Source organism: Cnephaeus nilssonii, assembly GCF_951640355.1.
Source record: "Cnephaeus nilssonii genome assembly, chromosome: 8".
Lineage (NCBI taxonomy): Eukaryota > Metazoa > Chordata > Mammalia > Chiroptera > Vespertilionidae > Cnephaeus > Cnephaeus nilssonii.
The window spans coordinates 74,281,848-74,302,877 of NC_137079.1; the positions used below are offsets into that span (position 1 = coordinate 74,281,848).

The 21,030-nt window shown below is 39.1% G+C and overlaps 1 protein-coding gene across 3 annotated transcripts in view; it reads left to right on the forward strand.

Moving 5' to 3' along the window:
* The window catches only part of DIAPH3 (diaphanous related formin 3), a 551,015-nt gene that overhangs the window by 256,945 nt on the left and 273,040 nt on the right, over positions 1-21,030 (forward strand). For all 3 annotated transcript variants that reach the window (XM_079778831.1, XM_079778832.1, XM_079778833.1), the window contains 2 exons: positions 4,783-4,877; positions 13,639-13,740. In XM_079778831.1, the coding sequence (XP_079634957.1) occupies positions 4,783-4,877; positions 13,639-13,740 (197 nt within the window). The remainder of the gene's footprint in view (positions 1-4,782; positions 4,878-13,638; positions 13,741-21,030) is intronic.

The window sequence follows — 21,030 nt, forward strand, 5'->3', positions numbered from 1 at the left end:
CAGCCACTTCAGGATCACGAGGTGGCTCAGGAGTCCTACAAGGTTCTTATGCTTTATAGACTTTTTGGAGGGGGTAGTTGAGCTGTAAAGAGAGGAACCTACAAATTAGCATAAAGGTTTAAATATTTATAAGGTCCCTTGCAGGAAACATGTGACTGGTTCCAAAATCTGCACACTTTACACTCCTTCACCGACTCAAAGCTTCCCACTGGGATCTGTATAATCACATATTGAAGGATAAAATGCATGTTAGTAAAAATATTAATTTTAATGAGACTTTTGGAGGCTTTAATTGAGTTTCATATTATTCTCAGCAACTTTTAAACATTAAAAATAATAAGATCTGTGCTGTCTTCTAAATAGTGTGTTTTGTATTAGGCCATTTTCAACCCTTTTGTGTTTTTTTTGCTCTTAGTTATAGTAAATGTTTTCCACAAAATAATTTATTAATAAACTATTAAAAAACTAGTTCAGTTCTTCTAAATAGTGTATTTAATGTGCATGCTATTTTAATTATGGAATAACACCTGGAAGTAGTGAATGAATTATAAATATAGAAGAAAGTAAGGGAATAAAGTATATTTATCTGCAAAGTAAACTTTGAATATCATACTTTATTCTTCCAATGCTTGGTTGAATGTGGGTTCCCCATTTTTGGTGTTTCTAAGGCAGGGAGTGGCATACTATGGCCTTTCAGCCAGATCTTGTTTGTTGCCTGTTTTTTTGAACAAGGTTTTATTGGAACTTAACCAGCACATTTATTTACACATTGTTTATGGCTGCTTTTGTGCTACAATAGCAGAGTTGAGAAGCTGTGACAGAGACTGTGTGGCTCACAAATCGTAAAATATTTACTGTGTGTCTCTCTAGAGCATGGGTGGGGCACATCTGTCCAGTGGGCCTATAAGGCCCTCAAAATCATTTGGTCTGGCCCTGCCAAAGCATTAGGGGCAAGTTAATTAAATGTTTGACCAAATAGAACAGGCTAATTTTTAATTTGATAATTTTGTGTGGCCCGAGAATGATGTTATAAATATCCAAATGGCCCTTGGCAGAAATAAAAGCTCCCCACCCCTGCTCTAGAGATGTATGGTGGCCCTGCTCTAAATATATACCTGTTCTGTGATGTACTAGTTTACTTTTCCACCATCAGTGTTTGAATGATCCCAATATATGACCTCCCAAATGCTTGATGTTTTACAGGCAGCTATCTAGTGTGTCTTTTATTATTTTTAAATTTTTATTATGTTTGAGTTTTTTTTTGAGCCTTCTTGATCTGATGTTCTGTGTCTCTGTAATTCTGCAAAATTATCTGATATTTTCTGTTCATATATGCTCCTTTGCTATTCTTTTTGTGATTTCCTTTTGGAACTCTAAGATATTTTTTAGGTATCATTACTAATCTTTTATATCTCATAACCTTGTATTTTTCCATCTCTTTATGTTACACTTTGAATAGCTTCTTTGCAGTCTTTCATGTAATATATTTTATCTTTGTTATCTAATGATGTATAATTCATATGTTCAATTTGTAATTTCATTAGTTTTATTTATACATACGATTTCTAAAAATTCTACATTTTTTCCATTAAATCTTTTTGTTTCTTTTTAGTAATGTCTTTTGTTCCTGCCCAGTGTTTCAAAATTTCTTTCATTTCTTTAGTTATTTTCTCATAGGATTTCTGCTTTTCTTACTTTCGGGACAGCTCAGAAATGCATTTCCTATTAAGATTAAAAATATATATTTTTTATATCTCCTTCTCTCTTTTAAGTATCTCTCTGCCCTATTGCCTAAAATATAAAACTATCATTTCTTTCTCCCTCAATTACTATATTATGCCTTAGAGGAATTCTGTGCTTTTGATGACTAGTATTTGTGAAGGAAAGAAGCCACCTGCTAACCTGACAAACTCAGGGGAGGCCTGTGTGGCAGTCTTGAAAACTCAAGAGACCTAAAATAACCACAAAAGATGGTCTGAAAATTAAGTATTTAACTACAAACAGGTTATAATGGGCAGTCATTCCTAGGCTGATATTTTCCCTGACAAAGATCAACTTAGATCTTTCCTGAGCCCATTTGCCTTTTTTGCCTCTAAGATAACATATCTGTGAGAAGTCTGGGTAACTTGTAACTTCCTCTTTTGCTGGAGCCCCTGAGGCACAACCAAATGTGGTAGGCGCCAGGACAGATGCCTCAAATTCCTTCATTATCATGTTAATTGTTCCTGTATCCACCTAAGTGTGTGTCCATCATTTTACTTTTTATCCAATCCCAGGGGTTTCCCACCATTTGACTTTATCCCACCTCCTTAATCCGTCACCAATGAATTTCATGTAGCCCACCTATGTCCCTCCTTTGATGGCAATGTATAAATACAGATGTAACCCTGCATTCTCCGGAGCATTATCTCAATTCATTGAGGTTCTGCTTCCCGGCATATGTCCACAGTTTGGCTCAAATAAACTCACTAAAATTCTTTACAGGTTTCAATGGTTTTTTTTTTCGTTAACATATTTAATGGTATAACCTTCTCTCTATTTTGTTGTTGTTTCCATAGACTAGATTTCTTGAGTGGAATTTACGTTTTCTCAAATGGAAATAATAATTTTAAGGATTCTTATTAATCTTACTCAATTTTCAATTTAGATTATGTTTTAACAATTTGTTTTCTCATTTTGCTTACTCCTGAGGTTTAGCATGTTACATTTATTTTGGTCATTTTTTTCTTATTCTTTTAATTGAGTTTACACACATTTTACCCATCTTCCTCTTTAGACCTCATGGTATGCTAAATGAAGGTAAACAAGTGCTCTGTGAATTTTGAAGCAGGATTATCTTCCCAGCTTCCTTGCTTTTTAATTGCTTTAAGTCTTTTGCCATTAGTGTTTTTCTCTCATGTTGTCAGATATCAATCTTTGTATATATTTTCCATTGTTTTTTATGATTAAGAAGTCTTTCTCTCACCATAACAGAGCTAATTTGTTATGCTAATTTTCTTTTAGTATCCTTTCTGTGGTTACTATTTACATTTAACTCTATAATCATATGCAACTTCTTAGTTTTGTACATGATGTTCACATTTAGATTTTATTACCTCGCCATCAATTATTCAATTCCTCTTGAATAATAGTAATTATTATTTATCATATTTTTGTGCTTTCTAATGTCTACTATGGGGGTATTCTTTTATAATTACATTAATCTCTATCTATTGCAATATCATTTAGACCCTTTATTCCATCTTGTTCTTGGGATATTAAGGATTGCATATATTCATATTTTATAGGTAATTTATAGCACTATTATACCAGACTTATGACTGTTTCTGAAATGTGTGAATGAAGCTAGTGATAAAAACATAGATGGTGCTTTGTTTTTTAGCTGTAGATGCTACATGGTAACCTCAGGAATCTGGAATACAGCCTTCCTCCAAGAAAGATGTAGATCATATTTTCTGAGTATTTATGAAAAGTAGTGTCCTTTTTTGAAAATACTTACTGCCCTGGCCAGTGTGACTCAGTTGGTTGAGTATTGTCCTGTACACCGAAAGGTCCCAGGTTCTATTCCTGGTCAGGACACATGTCCAGGATTTGGGTTTGGTTCCCAGTATAGGAGGTAACTAATAAATCCCTCACTCCTTCCCTTCCTCCCTCCCTCTCTTTCCCTCCTTCCTTGTCCTTCTAAAATCAATAAAAACATTTAAAAAAATACAAAATGATATAAGCAGTATATAAAATAAATTAGTCGGCTAGTGGTTAGCAATTCCTGAGTATGTGACACCTATCACTGGAGAGAAGAAACAACACAAAAATAGTAGAATAGGGGGAGAACAGCACAGCATTAAATCTAATGCTGTGAAATATCCTATACACCTTAATAGCTTTTGAGATCATTGTGTTTTAACAGTAGATATATGAGGTATCAAAAACAAAGTAAATAATAATTGGAATTTTCGGTAAATCATTATCCCATATAATTTATTTGGATAGTTTTCCATGAAAATTTGTTTTCTAATATTGGACATTTAAGTTTTAGTTACATGCAATGGCTAGTACTCTGGCATAATGTCTGAACAGTAAAGTATTATAACTTATAAAAGTGTTAATGCCCTGCTTAGCAGTTTTGTTAAAATATTTTTTCTCCGCCCTGCTGATGTGGGTCAGTGGTTGAGTGTCGACCTATGAACCAGGAAGTCACAGTTCCATTCCCGATCAAGGCATGTGCTGGGGTTGCAAGCACATGCCCTAGTAAGGGGCGTATGGTAGGCAGCCTATCAATGATTCTCTCTCATCATTGATGTTTCTATCTCTCTCTCACTTTCTTTTACTCTTTGAACTCAATAAAAATATATAAAATATTTTTTCTGAACTGTTTAGTAGGGCTAGAAGATATACAAGCTAAAAACACACGTGTTTCTAGTACAAATATTACACACACATATTGGGGTTTTATGGTTCTTTTCTTTATAAGTGATATTTTATAGTGAACCTAACATATTTCATTTTAATCATTTGAAAATTGGCACCATTCCTATGATAAGCTAATAACTAATCATTAAAAATCAACATAGAAATCAGCATAATAATATAGGACTATCATTTAAATACTAGGTCTAAAACTGGAAAAGTATAAATTGTACTAATGAAAGTTTCCCCCACAGTAATTTTATTAAATGTTTTTAAATATCTCATTTTATGAATTATTTTTGAATTTACATATAGAACTATATCTCAAACTCTTTTCTTAACCTTATTCATTATGAACTAATTCCTTCCTTTTAGCAATCTTCCTGAGCTCTTTCCGGGTGCCATATGAAGAAATCAAAATGATGATATTGGAAGTGGATGAAACACAGTTGGCAGAGTCTATGATTCAGGTAAACAAGAGGCAGAGAGCTTAAGTTCCAATATTTCATTGCAAGCTTCTCATTAAACAGAAAACTGTAAGTGAAGCAAAATTCTTAAACCAAATCATTCAACTGGAAAATCATTGCTGCATAATTAGTTTTACCATAACTTCTGCATTGCCAGGAGATAAAACTCTGAATGTTCTTTTAACTGCAAACTAAATATAATGCTATCAAAATAATTACATTTCAATTATTTTAAATGACTGTTTTCTGAAAGTAAGGTTGTTTAATTTTACACTTTTGTTTTTGTTACAGTTAAAACTAGTAATATGTTAATTTAAATTTATTTGTATAATAGTTTAGAGTGTTTTAGTTTTTCTTAGACTTTTATGTCTTCTAATGTTGTATTATTATTTAATACTAGAGACCCGGTGCAAGAAATTTGTGCATGGGGGGGGGGTTCCCCTCAGTCCAGCCTGCACCCTATCCAATCCGGGACCCCAGGGATTGGGCCTAAAACGACAGTCGGACAACCCTCTCACAACCCAGGACCGCTGGCTCCTAACTGCTCACCTGCCTGCCAACTTAGTCACCCCCAACGCCCCCCCCCCCCCGCCGGCCTAGTCACCCCCAACTGCCCCCCCCCGCCGCTGGCCTGGCCACCCCCAACTGCCCCCACCCGCCAGCCTGATTGCCCCTCACTGCCCCCGTTTGCTGGCCTGGTCACCCCCAACTGCCCCCCTCACCAGCCTGGTTGCCCCTCACTGCCCCCCAACCCCCGCCGGACTGGTCGCCCCCTACTGCCCCCATGCTGGCCCAACTGCCCCCCCCCTCACCAGCCTGGTTGCCCCTCACTGCCCCCCAACCCCCGCCGGACTGGTCGCTCCCTACTGCCCCCTGCTGGCCCAACTGCCTCCCCCCCCCCCCCCACCGGCCTGGTTGCCTCTCACGGCCCTTCTCTGCCGGCCTGGTTGCTCCACACAGCCTGCTGTTCAGTCGTTTGGTCATCCCTCACTAACCCCCCTGCCGGCCTTGTCGCCCCATGCAGCCTGCTGTTCGATCGTTACTGTGAGGGCGTCCTGACCAATTTGCATATTACCCTTTTATTATTATAGACTAGAGGCCGGATGCATGAAATTCACGCAAGGGCTTTGGCCCCGGCCCCCGCCCGCTGCGGCTTTGTGCGAAAGGAAGGACGTCTCGTCTAATTAGCATATTACACTTTTATTATTATAGATAAGGTCGAGGAAGATTTCTTTTTATTTCAGAGTAACCTTACTGACAATCCCTACTGGGGTCATTTGTGCTCTTATGCATACTACAGATAGTTTGCATAGTGTTCTGAATTTGTTCAGAAGGCTGGAAGATTTTTAAAATGATTTGTATTCACACTGTTATTTAAGGAATGCTAGTGCGGTACCAAAGTTACTTGCTGAATTCCACATAAAGCAACAATAATACAAATTTAGATAGAATTTAAATTTGAAGAATCAAACCACAAATTATATAGCCAGAGGATGATAACTTTAGTTTACTATCTTGTATTTTATAATGGAAGGGTAATGATGTTTTAGCAGTGAAAAGAAAACAAAGATTATTTGTTAGTGTCAACAAGTCATTAAAATTATTCTAGACATTTTAATTAATCAGTAAATGGTAACCTTAGGACTTGTTCTTGCCTATCCTCTCTTGTCTCCTAAATGTGGAGTTCTGTAATCCCATTAGTGATTTCTGCTGTGAGTCTCTGAGACATAAACTACCTAATTCAGCAACTCTTGTTTAAATGCTTTATCTCTAGCCATTTCTTTTTACTAGAACGTTGTCTTTGTTATTGTTGATTGTGTATATGCCTTGTTCTTAATTGATTCCAAGGTCCTTAAAAAAAAATTTCTACTTAATACATGTTCATAGTTTTTTTAATGCATTTGTTAAATATTTATGGAGTTGCTTCTAACTTGCTTACATGAATGGTTTGGATGATCATGTGACTTTGGTTTGGTAGAGATGAAAAAAAATTATTTGCATTGAAATTTGTACCCAAAGAACATTAAGTTCCATATAACTTATTAATATACTAGTAGCCCTGCTCATGAATCCATGCACCACTAGCTCGCTGCCGCCCTCCAGTAGCTCTCCACCCACTGCCCTGCCCTCCTGTAGCTCATTCCACCCTCCGCCCCCCCTTCATAGCTTGCTGCCCTGCCCCCTCCTGTAGCTCTCCACCGCCCACTGTAGCCAATATCTCACTGCAGCCCTCCTGTAGCTCCCTCCTGTAGCTCTCTGCCACTCTCTTGTAGCTCACTGCCCCACCCTCCGGCTGATCTGTGATCTGGTCGTTATGCGGTCGGTCGTTACACTTCATGGTGTAACGACCATTTGCATATTACATCTTTATTATATAGGATTAGTTTTCTATTACTGCTATAATATATATATATATATATATATATATATATATATATTTAGTTATATATATATATACACACACATATATATATATAACTAAATTTCTATTACTGCTATAATATATATATATTTAGTTATATATATATATATATCTACTATAACAATTTACAACAAATTTAGTGGCTTAAAATTACATATATATATAACTACTATAACAATTTACAACAAATTTAGTGGCTTAAAATTACATGAATGTGTACTATCTTACTTTTCTATAGACCAGAAGTCTGACCTGGGTCTTACTGTTAAGGTGTTGGCAGGCTTGAATTTTTTCCCTTAGGCTTTAGGGAAGACATTGCGTGTGTGTGTGTTTTGTTCTTGTTTGTTATTTTCTTTTCCAGCTCCTCATGGCTGCCTCCTTCCATGCTCCGCAGCACCTTTCTTCACCTTCCAAGCCAGCAATATTGTCTCTCTCTGTTCCTTTCTTTCATTGTTATATCTCCCTCTCACTTGGTGGTTCTGTCTCCCTCTTCCACTTGTAAAGAACTTTATGATTGCATTGAGTACATCCAGATAATCAAGGATAATCTCCCTATTTTAAGGTCAGCTGAAACTATTATTTCCAGAGGTTCTGTGGATTACATATGGACATCTTGGGGGAGGTTGAGTCATTATTCTGCCTACCATACTTGCCTAATATAAAACTAATCTTAATGAATTTAAAATCTAAGACTTTAGTTTGGTCATATGCAAAGTCTTTATATAGTAATTAAAAAACAAGAATCTCATGGCACTTGAAGTCTCATTTTTTTATTTAAAAAATATGTTTCTTACTGCCCATGTTGAACAAGGCATGGGAAGAGCATTGCTTTTTAATAATCATCGTTTGGTAGGTTTTGTTCACTGTCCTGATTTCATTTTGGTGTGTTTATCAGTTTATTCATACATGACAAGATGTCAGTATTGATGTCATTTTCCCACCTCATTCTTTACCCATTTACCTTTGTTCCATCAGTCTTTTATTAATTTACTAGAAGCCCAATGCACAAAGATTCGTGCAAGAATGGGCCTTCCTTTCCCTGGCTGCTGGCACCCTTTTTCTGCTCCGGCCCCAGAGCTGCCTCTTTCTGCTGTCCCCGGAACCGCCTCTTTCCACTCTGGCCCTGCCTTCCCATGCTGCCCAGAGGCCCTGAGCAACTGGGGCAGTGCGGAACGCCTGCATCGTCGCCATGGCGACAATACAAGCATGCCACCCTGCCCCCGGCCGCTTGGCACCTGCATATGCAAATTAACCCGCCATCTTTGTTGCGTTAATTTGCATACTCCTGATTGGCTGGTGGGTGTCACGAAGGTACGGTCAATTTGCATCTTTCTCTTTTATTACTGTAGATTTAGCTGTGTGTGTGTGTGTGTGTGTGTGTGTGTGTGTGTATGCCCACCATGTGCAGGGCACTGTATGAGGCTCAATCAGAAACAGACGTTACATTTTTAGAATTGATAGTGTGGCAAGGGTGATGATTACATATTTCTATATATATATAAACTAGAGGCCTGGTGCACGAAATTCGTGCACTGGGGAGGGTGTCCCTCAGCCCAGCCTACACCCTCTCCAATATGGGACCCCTTGGGGGATGTCCAACTGCAGGATTAGGCCCGATCCCTGTGGAATCGGGCCTAAACCTGCAGTTGGACATCCCTCTCATAATCCGGGACCCCTGGTTCCTAACCGCTCACCTGCCTGCCTGATTGTCCCCTAACTGCTCCCTTGCTGGCCTGATTGACACCTAACTGCTCCTCTGCGGGCCTGATTGTCCCCAAATACCCTCTCCTGCTGGCCTGATCACCCCCAAGGCTTTTATTAGTATAGATATGACCCTGCACAGAAAATTTTACTAACCCTGCTTTACAATAAGGACTTGACAATTGAATCATTAGGACCAGACACCAAGATTTTCTTTCTTTGAATAGTGGAGGGAATAATTATCTTGTCTTTAAGTTGCCCGGAAATTAAAATGAGATAATGACTTAGAAAAGTATAAAAGTATAAAAGCACCATATAAAGACAACTGTCTTTTTAATGAAGTGGTAAAATGAAAAACACTATTTTTATTCTCCCCTTCCTTCCTTTACAGCTTTTATTTAAACTTTGAAATTTATAAAAATTTCACTCCAATTTTCATTTCTTTACATTCAATATTATTTTGTATTGGTTTCAGGTTTTATATTAGTTACAGAATAGTGGTTAGACAATCATATACTTTACAAAGTGTTTCCCGATATTTCTAGTACCCACCTGGCATCATACCATTATTACAACACTATTGACTATATTCCCTATTTAAGTGACAATGGGTTTACAGGTTCCTTTGAGTCTTTCTTTTGTGTTGCTCGTCCTTCCTTTTCTTTCTCACTTCTTCCCTCATTTTCTTTATATAGTATCTCAATTGGCCATCAAAGCTTAGTGAAGGCACTGGGACACATTTCATCCATTTTACAGACCAGGAAACTGAGGCCAATTCCAGTTGGCTGTGGCACTTGACTCAGCACACAGGAAGCCCTCAGAGCCATGCTCTTTGCGCTTCCTAAGGGGCAGCCGCCCGGCAAACAGAACAAACCTTCCAGTCCGGCTACCGAGCCTCTTTCTCAAGCACCTCTTCATTGCGGATGCTCCACATTCTTTCCTCTCCCCGTCCCCTGCCCCCCATTCTTTACTGCCCCCGCTTCTCCGGAGCTGGTGGAAGGCTTCACACTCACTGCCTAGGCATGCTCTGCCATGGGGCAGGGCACCCCGGGCTTGCTTTTGGGTCAAGGCAGGAGCAGGAGTCACTGCCTCTGAAGTGTGAAGGCCGCCTGAGCGAGGCCCATTAGCACTGGGAGCTTGTCTGAATCACATCAGTCAGTCCAGTACCCTGCAGTGCAGCACCCCTCCACTGAGGTGGCACCACCCCTCAACCCTCACCTCAGGGGTGAGGGTCCTTGCCCCTCTGCCCGGGAGTCCTTCCATGCCCCTTGATCCCTGGCTGGGCCCACCCGTGTCTTGGGGGCACTGCAGAACCTCTGTCTCTCTGCAGATGAGGCAGATCCCTGCCCTTAGGTCTCCGTGAAGCTATGAATCTGTGGCCAGAGGCCAGGTCTGGGTCTCAGCAACCACATGCCTGCAATGTTCCCAGGGACCCCTCGAGCCGCTAGGCAGGTCCAGCCTCGCCTCCCCAGGGCGGCGATCTTCCCAGGGACCCCCGGGAGCGGGTTGGCGGGTCCGGCCTTGCCTCCCCTCGGTGGCGATCTTCCCCAGGGACCCTCGGGGAGCGGCTAGGCGGGTCCGGCCTTGTCTCCCCGGGGCGGTGATGTTCCCTGGGACCCCAGGGAGCGGCTAGGCGGGTCTGGCCTTGCCTCCATGGGGCAGTGATGTTCCCAGGGACCCCGGGGAGCGGCTAGACAGGCCGCTGCCCCTCTGTGGCCTGCGATGAACCCGGACCCCTCCTGTGCCGTCTGGCGCTACCCACCCAACGCCTCCCTGGCCATGGATGGGTACCTTGTGATGGTGTCTGGCGCTGCCCGCAGGGCCTCCTCCGCCCCCGATGGACCCGTACCCCCGGAAGCAGGCCATGGTGCTGCCTGCCCTGCCTTTGTATGCAAATTAACCACCATCTTTGGTGGGTTAATTTGCATACTCACTCACTCTGATTGGCTGTGGGCATAGCGAAGATACGGTCAATTTACATATTTGTCTATTATTAGGTAAGAAGGTTAAGTAACCATCCGACTGTCTTACCGGCTATCTGGCCAGTAGGTATGATGCGCACTGACCACAAGGGGGCAGATGGTTAACGCAGGAGCTGCTGAGCTGCAGTGACTTGGCAGCAGCGGTCCTTGGGTGACGCAACCCGGAACTAGACATTCCTCATAGGGCTGCTCGATTCCACCTTCGGCCATAGGTTATGTTGTTTCTGGGGCACTGTAGGCCCCAAATCTGGTTTACTGCCGAGCTGCAATGACAGTAGCTGCCCTTCGAGCCGCAGTGCCACCCTAGGTGCGGCCAGCCTGGGAAGGACCACAGGAGGTTGGCTCCAGGGCGTGTCTAGCCTGTCTCACCCCGTCCTACCCCACTGGCCACCTTCTAATTAATTTCCTTTCAATGTGCACGAATTCGTGCACCGGGGCACTAGTATAAAATAAAAATACAAGACAAACATAGCTGATTTACGATACATAATGTGTGAGGGGAGTGCCAGGTGTATCCTACCTAATAAAATGGTAATATGTAAATTACCATCACTCCGCTACGCCCATGATTGGGCCAGCGGGAGGCACAGGGGGCGGGACTCGGGGTGGCCGGGGTAGCCGTCTGCGCCATGGCTGTGCTGCGGAACAGAAGGGGCCTCTGGGGCAGCGAGCTCACATCCCGCCACGGACCATCAAAAGCGGGGGAGCTGGGTGCCTGTCTGCTCCGGCACCAGGCCTTTCGGAAGCCTCCGCCGAGCTGGAGGCTTCCGAAAGGCCTGGTGCACCAGCGGACAGGCACCCAGCTCCCCCATGATCGAAATCGAAAACGTGTAGGGAACCCTACACGTGCATGATTCAATCATGCACTGGGCCTCTAGTGTATGTATAAAGATAAGGGCACTTGAAGGTTGAACACAGTGTAGATGTGGAAAAGGGCAGAGGACTGAGTGGGTAATGTAGTGAGGGCAGTTATCCTGGCAGTTATAAAACCCTGAGCTGTGAGGGAAATGCTGGCGGTGTGTGGGAAACTGTGAAGAGTTTAGTTTGATAGGATCTTAGGATTTGTAAAGTGTATTGGGAGACACAAAGCTAGGTTGGGGATGTGCTCTTACAAATCACCATAGTTTTATTACTTTGGAAAGCAAAAATACTGAAGTGATAAATTAATACATTTCTGATGAGATATTAAAATTTAATTATATATTAACTAAAAATATTCAGGGGGATTGGATGGTTATATAAAGAGTGCTGGAGAAATTTAGAAGCCTGATGTAATAAATAATTAAAATAATCCAGCTGTCAACTAGAATGATTAAAAGAAAATATAAATAACCAAGTTTTTTGGTCTCAGGCATTTCTCCTAGGAGAAATTCCTATTTATGTGGAAAAATCATATACTACCTGCATGTTTTTATTCAGTTGGTAGTGTTAATAGTGAATATGTTTTTTAGGGATGATCTTAAATTGTGACTTTTTATTTGTTTTTGGCCAGCCAACCAAGTTTTTATTCAAAGATACACAGTGAGTCAAAAACTTGTTCTTTGATTTAACTACTTTGATATATAATATTTTCTAACATTATTTTTTAACTAATAACACCTTTGGGGATTTATTTCCCCATTAATATGTATAGCATGATATAGGCTTAATTTTAATTTTACTTGAATTTGGGCTTGCACAGAATATACTGATACTATAATTTGGGATTGTGATTACCAACCACCTTTTTTTTTTCTTCTTAATTTTATTATCAATATGCTAACTTGTTATAACATTATTATAGCCAATTATATTTGGACACAGAAGGATCTATATAGAGTTTGTCCGAGAGATTGTATAATCATTTAAGTTTTAACAGGGAAGCATATTTATATGTATTTCCTTGGTTTTTCTCCATTGGAGTATTTCTTTTTCCTGCGTGTGTGGCTTGGGAAAGGCTGTGCCTGGACAAGGAATCAGAATGGCCACAGGAATCTGTGGTTTCTAGACTGCAGATGACACAGGCAAAGGGGATTACAGCCACAGGCACTTAAGGATCTGTATATGTTTTTGCTTTTATCTGGAGGTATATCATTGTGTGTCTTCAGTGCTTTTTTAAATGTTCTTTCACATCAGAAGAATTACTTTGTTTTAGGTATCTTTATTTTTATTATTAAAACCATATTCATATTGGTTAAATCTTGCAAGAACTGTCATTAAAATTCCCTTGATTTCTTTTTGATTCTTTCCCTTGCCTTTTAGTAGCAATATGATAATTTCTTTTATTCCTGTAAGTGAAGTGTTAAAATATGTTTGGCTTTGCCTGAAATTTCTGATGTCTAATTCCCTAAAGCTGAAATGTAATTGATCACATTTATCCAGGTGAGAAAGCTGTTTCTTTGGTATAGGTTGAGTTCTTCTTTCTCAATTATACAGCTAATCAAATAAACATTCAGTAGTGCTTGATTTGAATATATAATAACTCTGGATAGAGAAGAAGGAAATTGCTTTCAAGATGCAGAGAATACAGCTTAAGGCTTTGCATAAAAGGGAGGTTACCTAGAAATACAACTAAAGATTAACTTTTTTACTGATTTTCATCCCAGAGTTTAGTAATAAATTTACTAGAATTCAAGAAGCACATTTGTTGAAGATATTTTCTTTTGGTTTTCATTTTTAGAACTTATTAAAGCATCTTCCTGATCAAGAACAATTAAATTCATTGTCTCAGTTCAAGAGTGACTATAACAACTTAAGTGAACCAGAGCAGTTTGCTGTTGTGGTGAGTACTCTCAGTGTTAACTCTCTTTTGAGGGGATTTTAATTAATACTGTGGAAAACAGGGAAGAAAATGTAAAGTTTTTTCTCATCATTATTACTCACAAACCTTTAATGTCCATTTATTTTTAACCTAAGGATATTTATGGGAAATTATCTTGATTTAAAATATGTATTGGAATTCTAGCCTTAATGAAATCCAAGGAGTCTTTAAAAAGTATACACATGATTTCACATTCTCTATTTGATGTCAAAATGTAAAATGAAAATTATGACTTATTCTAGAGCTATGTATTCCAACATATTGCAAGAGTAGCTTCAGTTTCTGTTTCTAATCACTCACTTCAATTCATCTCATATTTTAGATTTGAAATTACAAATATATTTTGTTTTGTTTTGGTTTAGTTTTTAGCAATGAGGTTGAAAAATGAATACATTTAAAAAATCTTCAGAAACCTTGATAATCATCTTGTTCCAGCTTTCTATTTATAGAAGTTAGGGTCTGAAGAGGTGAGATGACTTGCCAGTGTTATATATTAGCTGTGTTGCAACTTAAAATTAAGATTTTTATCAAGCTTTTTTTCTCTTGCTCTTTTCTCCTACCATTAAATCACCATTTTGAGGTTGGTTATATACTCAGTTATCATGATGATACTTTAAAATTGTATTTCATTTTTATTATATGATTTTTTTTTCTTTTCTTCAGTTATATTATTACTAACCTCCAGGGACATGATGAATTTGCATGTGATAAAATTTTGAAAATTTGGATTGACTAACTAAAGGACTGTATCTTCATACCATATTTTGCAGGCATTTGCTCTTAAATTCCTTCCTGTCTCTTCATAAATCCATTCTACTCAGCCCTCCCTTTAGTGCCTCCTCCTAACTCTTGTCCCCCAAGTTCACAAAACTCTGAAGAGAACACAGAATAAAAAAGGCAGGGTTTTTCCTTTCATAGTCTTTTAAGTATAAAACTTTCTAGCTTACTATATTTGCAAAAATGCTTTTTATTTTTTTATCCAATTCTTCAGGGTATTCTTTTTTTTTCCTCCCCGCACCTTGTATTTTCTTGTTTGTTTTATTTTCTATTAACCTGATCACTTTCCCTATCTCTTAATCCCTTTATAATGATCTTCTTATCATTGTCTTCCATATGAGAATAAGTGAATAAGGGAGCATTTGCATTAAATTTTAAACCACAGACTACTTAGAGTTTTGATCTTTGGCCATTTTATTTTATTTTTTACTATTAAATGAAAATAAAAAAATGTAAAATTATAATTTTGAAATATCTCCCACATATCTTAAGTCTTGAACACATACAAGTTTGTATGCAAATGTCTACTTAACTAATAACTTCTGTTGGATATCACTACAATATTTAAAACTATTCCCATATTCTAGTGATTGTCACAGAAGAATTAACTCAAACTAGCAAATATTTTAGGTTTATTTAAAATAGTGAGGTGATGCTCTCCTTTAAAAACTATAGTTGAAATAAAAAAGCTGTGATTTACAAGCAGTGTACACGTAGGGTCAGATCACTAAAATAATTATATTCCCAGATACTAGTGCTAGAAGTTATAGTCTTGATTTTAAGGCAGTGATGGACCACTTCCCTTTTAGGACATGTCAACTCAAACTTGACCTTGAATCTACTCATTCCATCGCAGGTCATACCTGACTGCAAATGGAATTTTATGTGGAAAGAGTAATGCTGTTGAAAAGTATCTGCTATGGACAATGTGAACAGTGCTTTATCATCTGTTGATTATGACTATTCTAACTCTTTTATTAAAAAATATTTTTATTGATTTTTTTACAGAGAGGATGGGAGAGAGATAGAGAGTTAGAAACATCGATGAGAGAGAACATCTACCAGCTGCCTCCTGCACGCCCCCCACTGGGGATGTGCCCACAACCAACGTACGTGCCCTTGACCGGGAATCAAACCCGGGACCCTTGAGTCCGCAGGCTGACGCTCTATCCACTGAGCCAAACCGGTTTTGGCTGATTATGACTATTCTAGAACACAATGTTTTAAGTTCTGGTTTGTGTAGTACTAACATTTTAAAATATGATTGTTTTGGTGAGGAAAGGGGAAATAAAGTTTGGGTCAAATGAAAACTATATATATACTAGAGTCCCGGTGCATGAAAATTCATGCACTGGACGGGGGGGTCCCTCAGCCTGGCCTGCCCCCTCTCACAGTCCGGGAGCCTTCAGGGGAGGGAGGCGACCCTGTAATAAGGGGAAGGTGACACCCTCATCACACCTCTGCTGCTGCCACTGCTGGCAGTGCAAGCTTCGGCCGGCCCTGGTTACCTGAGTCTCGGGCAGCCCTGGGCGACAGGGCAGCCGCCATCCAAGGCTTGCCTGCACCTCGGGCCTGCCCTGGGCAGCTGGCCAGCCGACATCTGAGGCTTGCCTGTGCCTTGGGCTGGCCCTTGGCGGCGGGGCAGCTGACATCTGAGGCTTGCCTGCGCCTTGGGCCGGCCCTGGGCGGCTGGGGGGCTGAGGGTGGGTCCGGCCGCACCGCACACCTGCTACCCCCTCAGCGGGGCTGAAAGGACTGGGGGACTCCGGTGGGGCTGAGGGGACTGGGCGCCGCCATCTTTGTGATGGTGTGACGGTCAATATGCATGTTCCCTCTTTATTAGATAGGATATGTGTGTGTGTGTGTGTGTGTGTGTGTGTGTGTGTGTGTGTGTGTGTGTATAGTCAAATAGTAATGTTCTTCAACTTTGCCTTTCTCCATTTTAACTTTTTGGCATTCTCAATTTAGTTTCGCCTACTTCTCAACTCTCCCAATGGAGAAGGAATCCTGCTAAAGTTCTAAACAATACTTGGGGAATGCATACACACACAAAAAGGTGTAGAACCATGTAGAATGCCCATAGTTTTCTGTTCTCCTTTCTAGATTAAAAACTCAATATTAAGTCACTAATTCATTAGCATGATATGTTTTCAATTTATCAACATTGTATAAATAATATAATAATTTGGTGGGTTTAGGAAACTGATTATAATTATGTATATTTCTGAAAGATTCCCATAATATCAAGTTTCTGTTTCAAGTAACAAAATTAATGAAAGTATGTTGCATTATGTTATAGAAGATGGGCTATTAACTTTGAGGTAATGTAAACTGCAGATTCCTATGTGACTTTTATATATTAGAAAAACATTTACTTGTTGACTGAACCTATATTTGAAGTACTAATCATTTCAAGCTGATAAACCATCAGAGTCATAAACAAGGAATCATCACAGGTGGACATAGCATTTGCACCCCAAAATAGGGCCACAGTTTGCCTTTTCATTTGTTTCACCATAGACTTGTGATTAGCTCTGTTTCATTTTCAGGTTCTATAAATTGATATTGTGATTTCTAGCATTGTTTTTATTTTAACAAAAATCAGTTAAAATTCTGCAGTTATATTACTTGTTGGTGAGTTTCACTATTTCTTTTATCCATTAATTTGATTCTTGTAAATTATAGATTTTGCAGGTGTGTTGTATATAAACATACACTCCAATTTGATACAGTAATGGATAGAGTCCCTACAGTTGTTTGCATTATATAACCAGCTTTAATTTCATCCAAGAACTAGGCAAAAAAGAAAACAATAAGCTATACCACGACTTTGGCATTTGTTTATATTATTTTGTCTTTGATAGAAAGACATTGTGCAAAAGTAACACATCCAGAATGCTAGTAACCAGAATCCATTAAACACCAATTAGAATATGTAAGATATAACATGTAAATTAGAAGTAGGAGTTTCTTATCTTTGTTTACTTTACATACAACTTTCCAGGGCTGTGTTCTATAGAATTTTATATATATACTAGAGGCCCACTGCATGACATTTGTGCAAGGGCGTCAGCCCTCACAGCCGCGGTGGCTTGCCTCTGCCTTGGCAGCCCTGGTTTCCTACAGAACGACCTTCTGGACATCCTTCAGGATGTTCGGCTGTCTGGTCTAATTAGCATATTATGCTTTTATTATTATAGATATGTTATTCAGAAATATTATGTCACTATTCATTAAATTATATGTCCTTGAGGTGTTCTTTCAACCAGTAAAGCATTTGATATGTCTATATTCTCTCCAGGGTTCCTATAATATGAAGTTTCACATACACTTTTATTTATTTCTCCCTTGAAATTAGAATTATTTATTTATTTATTTTAATGCTGATACTATTTCCATTTCTAAAGGAACAGTCTTCATGCATGAGTACCAGACAGGTACTTTTATGAAACTAAGGGTTTAGTTGCTCATCTGCTTTTTCTGATAATTCAGAATTTTTAGGTATCTTCCTGAACTAATACTCCTTGCAGATGAGTATGATTTGAGCATTAGCCAGTCTGATCAGCACACCACTCAGAGTTCTAGATCTGTCCCTGTTTATACATGGTGCTATAGGAGTGGTGGTGACATGGTGGTTCTTGGTGTCTGGTGCCTATAGAATTGATATCCAGAGCTATGAGTTCAGGGCCTAAAACAAATTATATTATTGACTTGTTTTTGTAGCTGATTACAGTATATTTATATGTCCTATATTTTCCAGGAGATTTTGGCATATGAAAAATAACCCATCCAAAATTCTGGACCAGAGGTTCTGGTAAAATGGTATTTTAGAGGAGTGCTCTGGAGGTGCTCCATCTCTGTATTTTTTTGTGTGACTTGAAATGAATGAGACAGTGTACATGCCGAATTTAGGTGCTCCATCTCTGTATTTTTTTGTGTGACTTGAAATGAATGAGACAGTGTACATGCCGAATTTGTTACTTTATGTTCTGGGCAGAGCACACTGAGTACTGATTGATATGCTTATTTTCCTTGGACAGTTCAGGACAAAACTTTTATTGATAAATCAGTTTATATTTGGCATGACCCAGCCTCATGCTTTATTCAACTTAATTTTCTATTAAAAAGATGAAGAAATGAAAATATACTTCCTAGAAACTCCCTCATTAGACTAATTAGTTGCCTGCCTTTTTCTTGGGTTCCTTCTTCTCTTGTCAGCCCCTACACCTCCTCATTCATCCCTCCAAAATATTGACTACTTACAAAAGATTGGTTCCCATTGAGTAGAACCTAGTTTTAGTTGTATGACTGCAGTTTAAAACATATTTGCAGTGTTTCTTTGATCACTAAACCACCAACTAAAATCACTGTGCACACAGTGGCGTGATTTAACTGTGAGAAATAAGATATGTAAATATTCAGTGGGATCAGAAGATTAGCTGAAGTTTATAAAAAGCCTAAAAATTTGCATTTGAAGCTTAGTGCACTATACTTTGATTAAAAATTCTAGTTTTTTGGGAATCTGTCTCTATATTATTTAATTCTGGTAAGCTGTTCTTCAAAGGGAATCAAACCTCTTACAGGAATGTTAAGCTGAACAAATGTCCTGCCTTTGTGTTGTATTTTGATCTGCCACCATTTGGTGTCACTGTAGGGCAGGGCTTTTCAACTTTGTGCAGAAAGGCCTCCATTTTTTTCTTTTTTAAATAAAAAAATGATGTAGGAAGTTCATGCATATTTCCTTGCATTAAAAATGTCTCATTTTAAAGTACACCCTAATATTCTTGTTGTAAAACATTCAGATAACATAAAAATATTGAATATAATTTGGAAGTTCCTTATATCCCACTACCCCACTGCAGTCCATACAAGTTATCATTTTGTTGGACTTCCAATCTATTTCTTTGTATTTACAAATGTATGCATATTCATATGCACATTTAAAAATACATTTTTCTGGAACCTTTTTATCATAAAATATATTTTGTGGATTCTTTTCATGATATGCTGGTTTAAATTTCTTATGTAGTATTTCAGGGTCCATATTAAGACTTTTCTTTTAACTGTTCTCTTAATGAAGGATGGTTCCTTTTTATTTTCTCCAGGGTTTAAAGAAATAATTCTGCATACATCTTTGTATAGCCTATATAATAAAAGCCTAATATGCTAAGTGTCCGATGGTTCGACAGTTTGACCAGTTGCTATGACATGCACTGACCACCAGGGGGCAGATGCTCCGACTGGTAGGTTAGCTTGCTGTTGTGGTCCGGCCAATCAGGACTGGGCAAGTTGGGCCAGACATGCCCTGGAGCCCTCCCGCGGTCCCTCCCCAGACCTGATCATGCACTGGTGGGGTCCCTTGCCTGGCCTGTACCCTCTTGCAATCTAGGACCCCTCGGGGGAATGTTGGAGAGTCAGTTTGGCCTGATCCCTGCAGGCCAGGCCGAGGGACCCCACCAGTGCACGGATTTGTGCACTGGGCCTTTAGTGTGTGTGTGTGTGTGTGTGTGTATATATATACATATATAAATATATTTATATATGTGTATATATATATATATATATATTTCTTTGACCCTCTCCTAATCTATAATAATAATAAAAGGGCAGTATGCTAATTAGACCAGACGTCCTTCCGGATGAAGTGGGGGCCAGAGGGAAGCCAGTGGTGGCAGCCAGGGGAAGGAAGGCCTACTCTTGCACTAATTTCGTGCATCGGGCCTCTAGTTTCTAATAAGGGTCCTATGGTTATATTGGGCTACTTGGATAATCTAGGATAATCTCCTCATTCAAAGATCCTAATTTAGTTACATCTGCAAAGTCTCTTTTGCCTTGTATGATAACATATTCAAAAGTTTTGGTGATTAGTACATGGCCATATTTGGTGGATAATTGTTTTGCCAAACACAGGGACCATAACAGTGCCCACCTCCACTGCATGGTCTTAATTGAGTATTAAATAAATTGATGTAAGGACTATGTGTAAATCATCTTGTTCTCATGAACTCTTTTTCCCTACAACATCAGTATTCTTCCTCTTTGTTACCATAATGCCCTGTGCATATATCTAAATGGCTCTTCTTAACCTGGAGTATTACAGTTTCCATTTACGCTCAAAACATTTTGACCAGCTGGAGTATATCATGCTCATCTTCTAGCACATGGTGGCCACATGATATCGGCTAAATGAATATATGAAACAAGGAAGAGATGAACAGAAAGGAAGGACAATATATAGCAAGAACAATAAAATTTAAAATGTTAGAATTTTTTTTTTTTTTTTTTGGTTTTTAATTTTTTAGAGCAGTGTAAGGTTCACAGCAAAATTAGGAAGGTACAGAGATTTCCCCCACACACATTCATCGCCTCCCCCATTATCGACATGTCTCACTAGAGTGGTGTATTAGTTACAATTGATGGACCTACATTGACACAATAGTGATTTCTCAGAGTCCACAGATTACATTAGGGTTC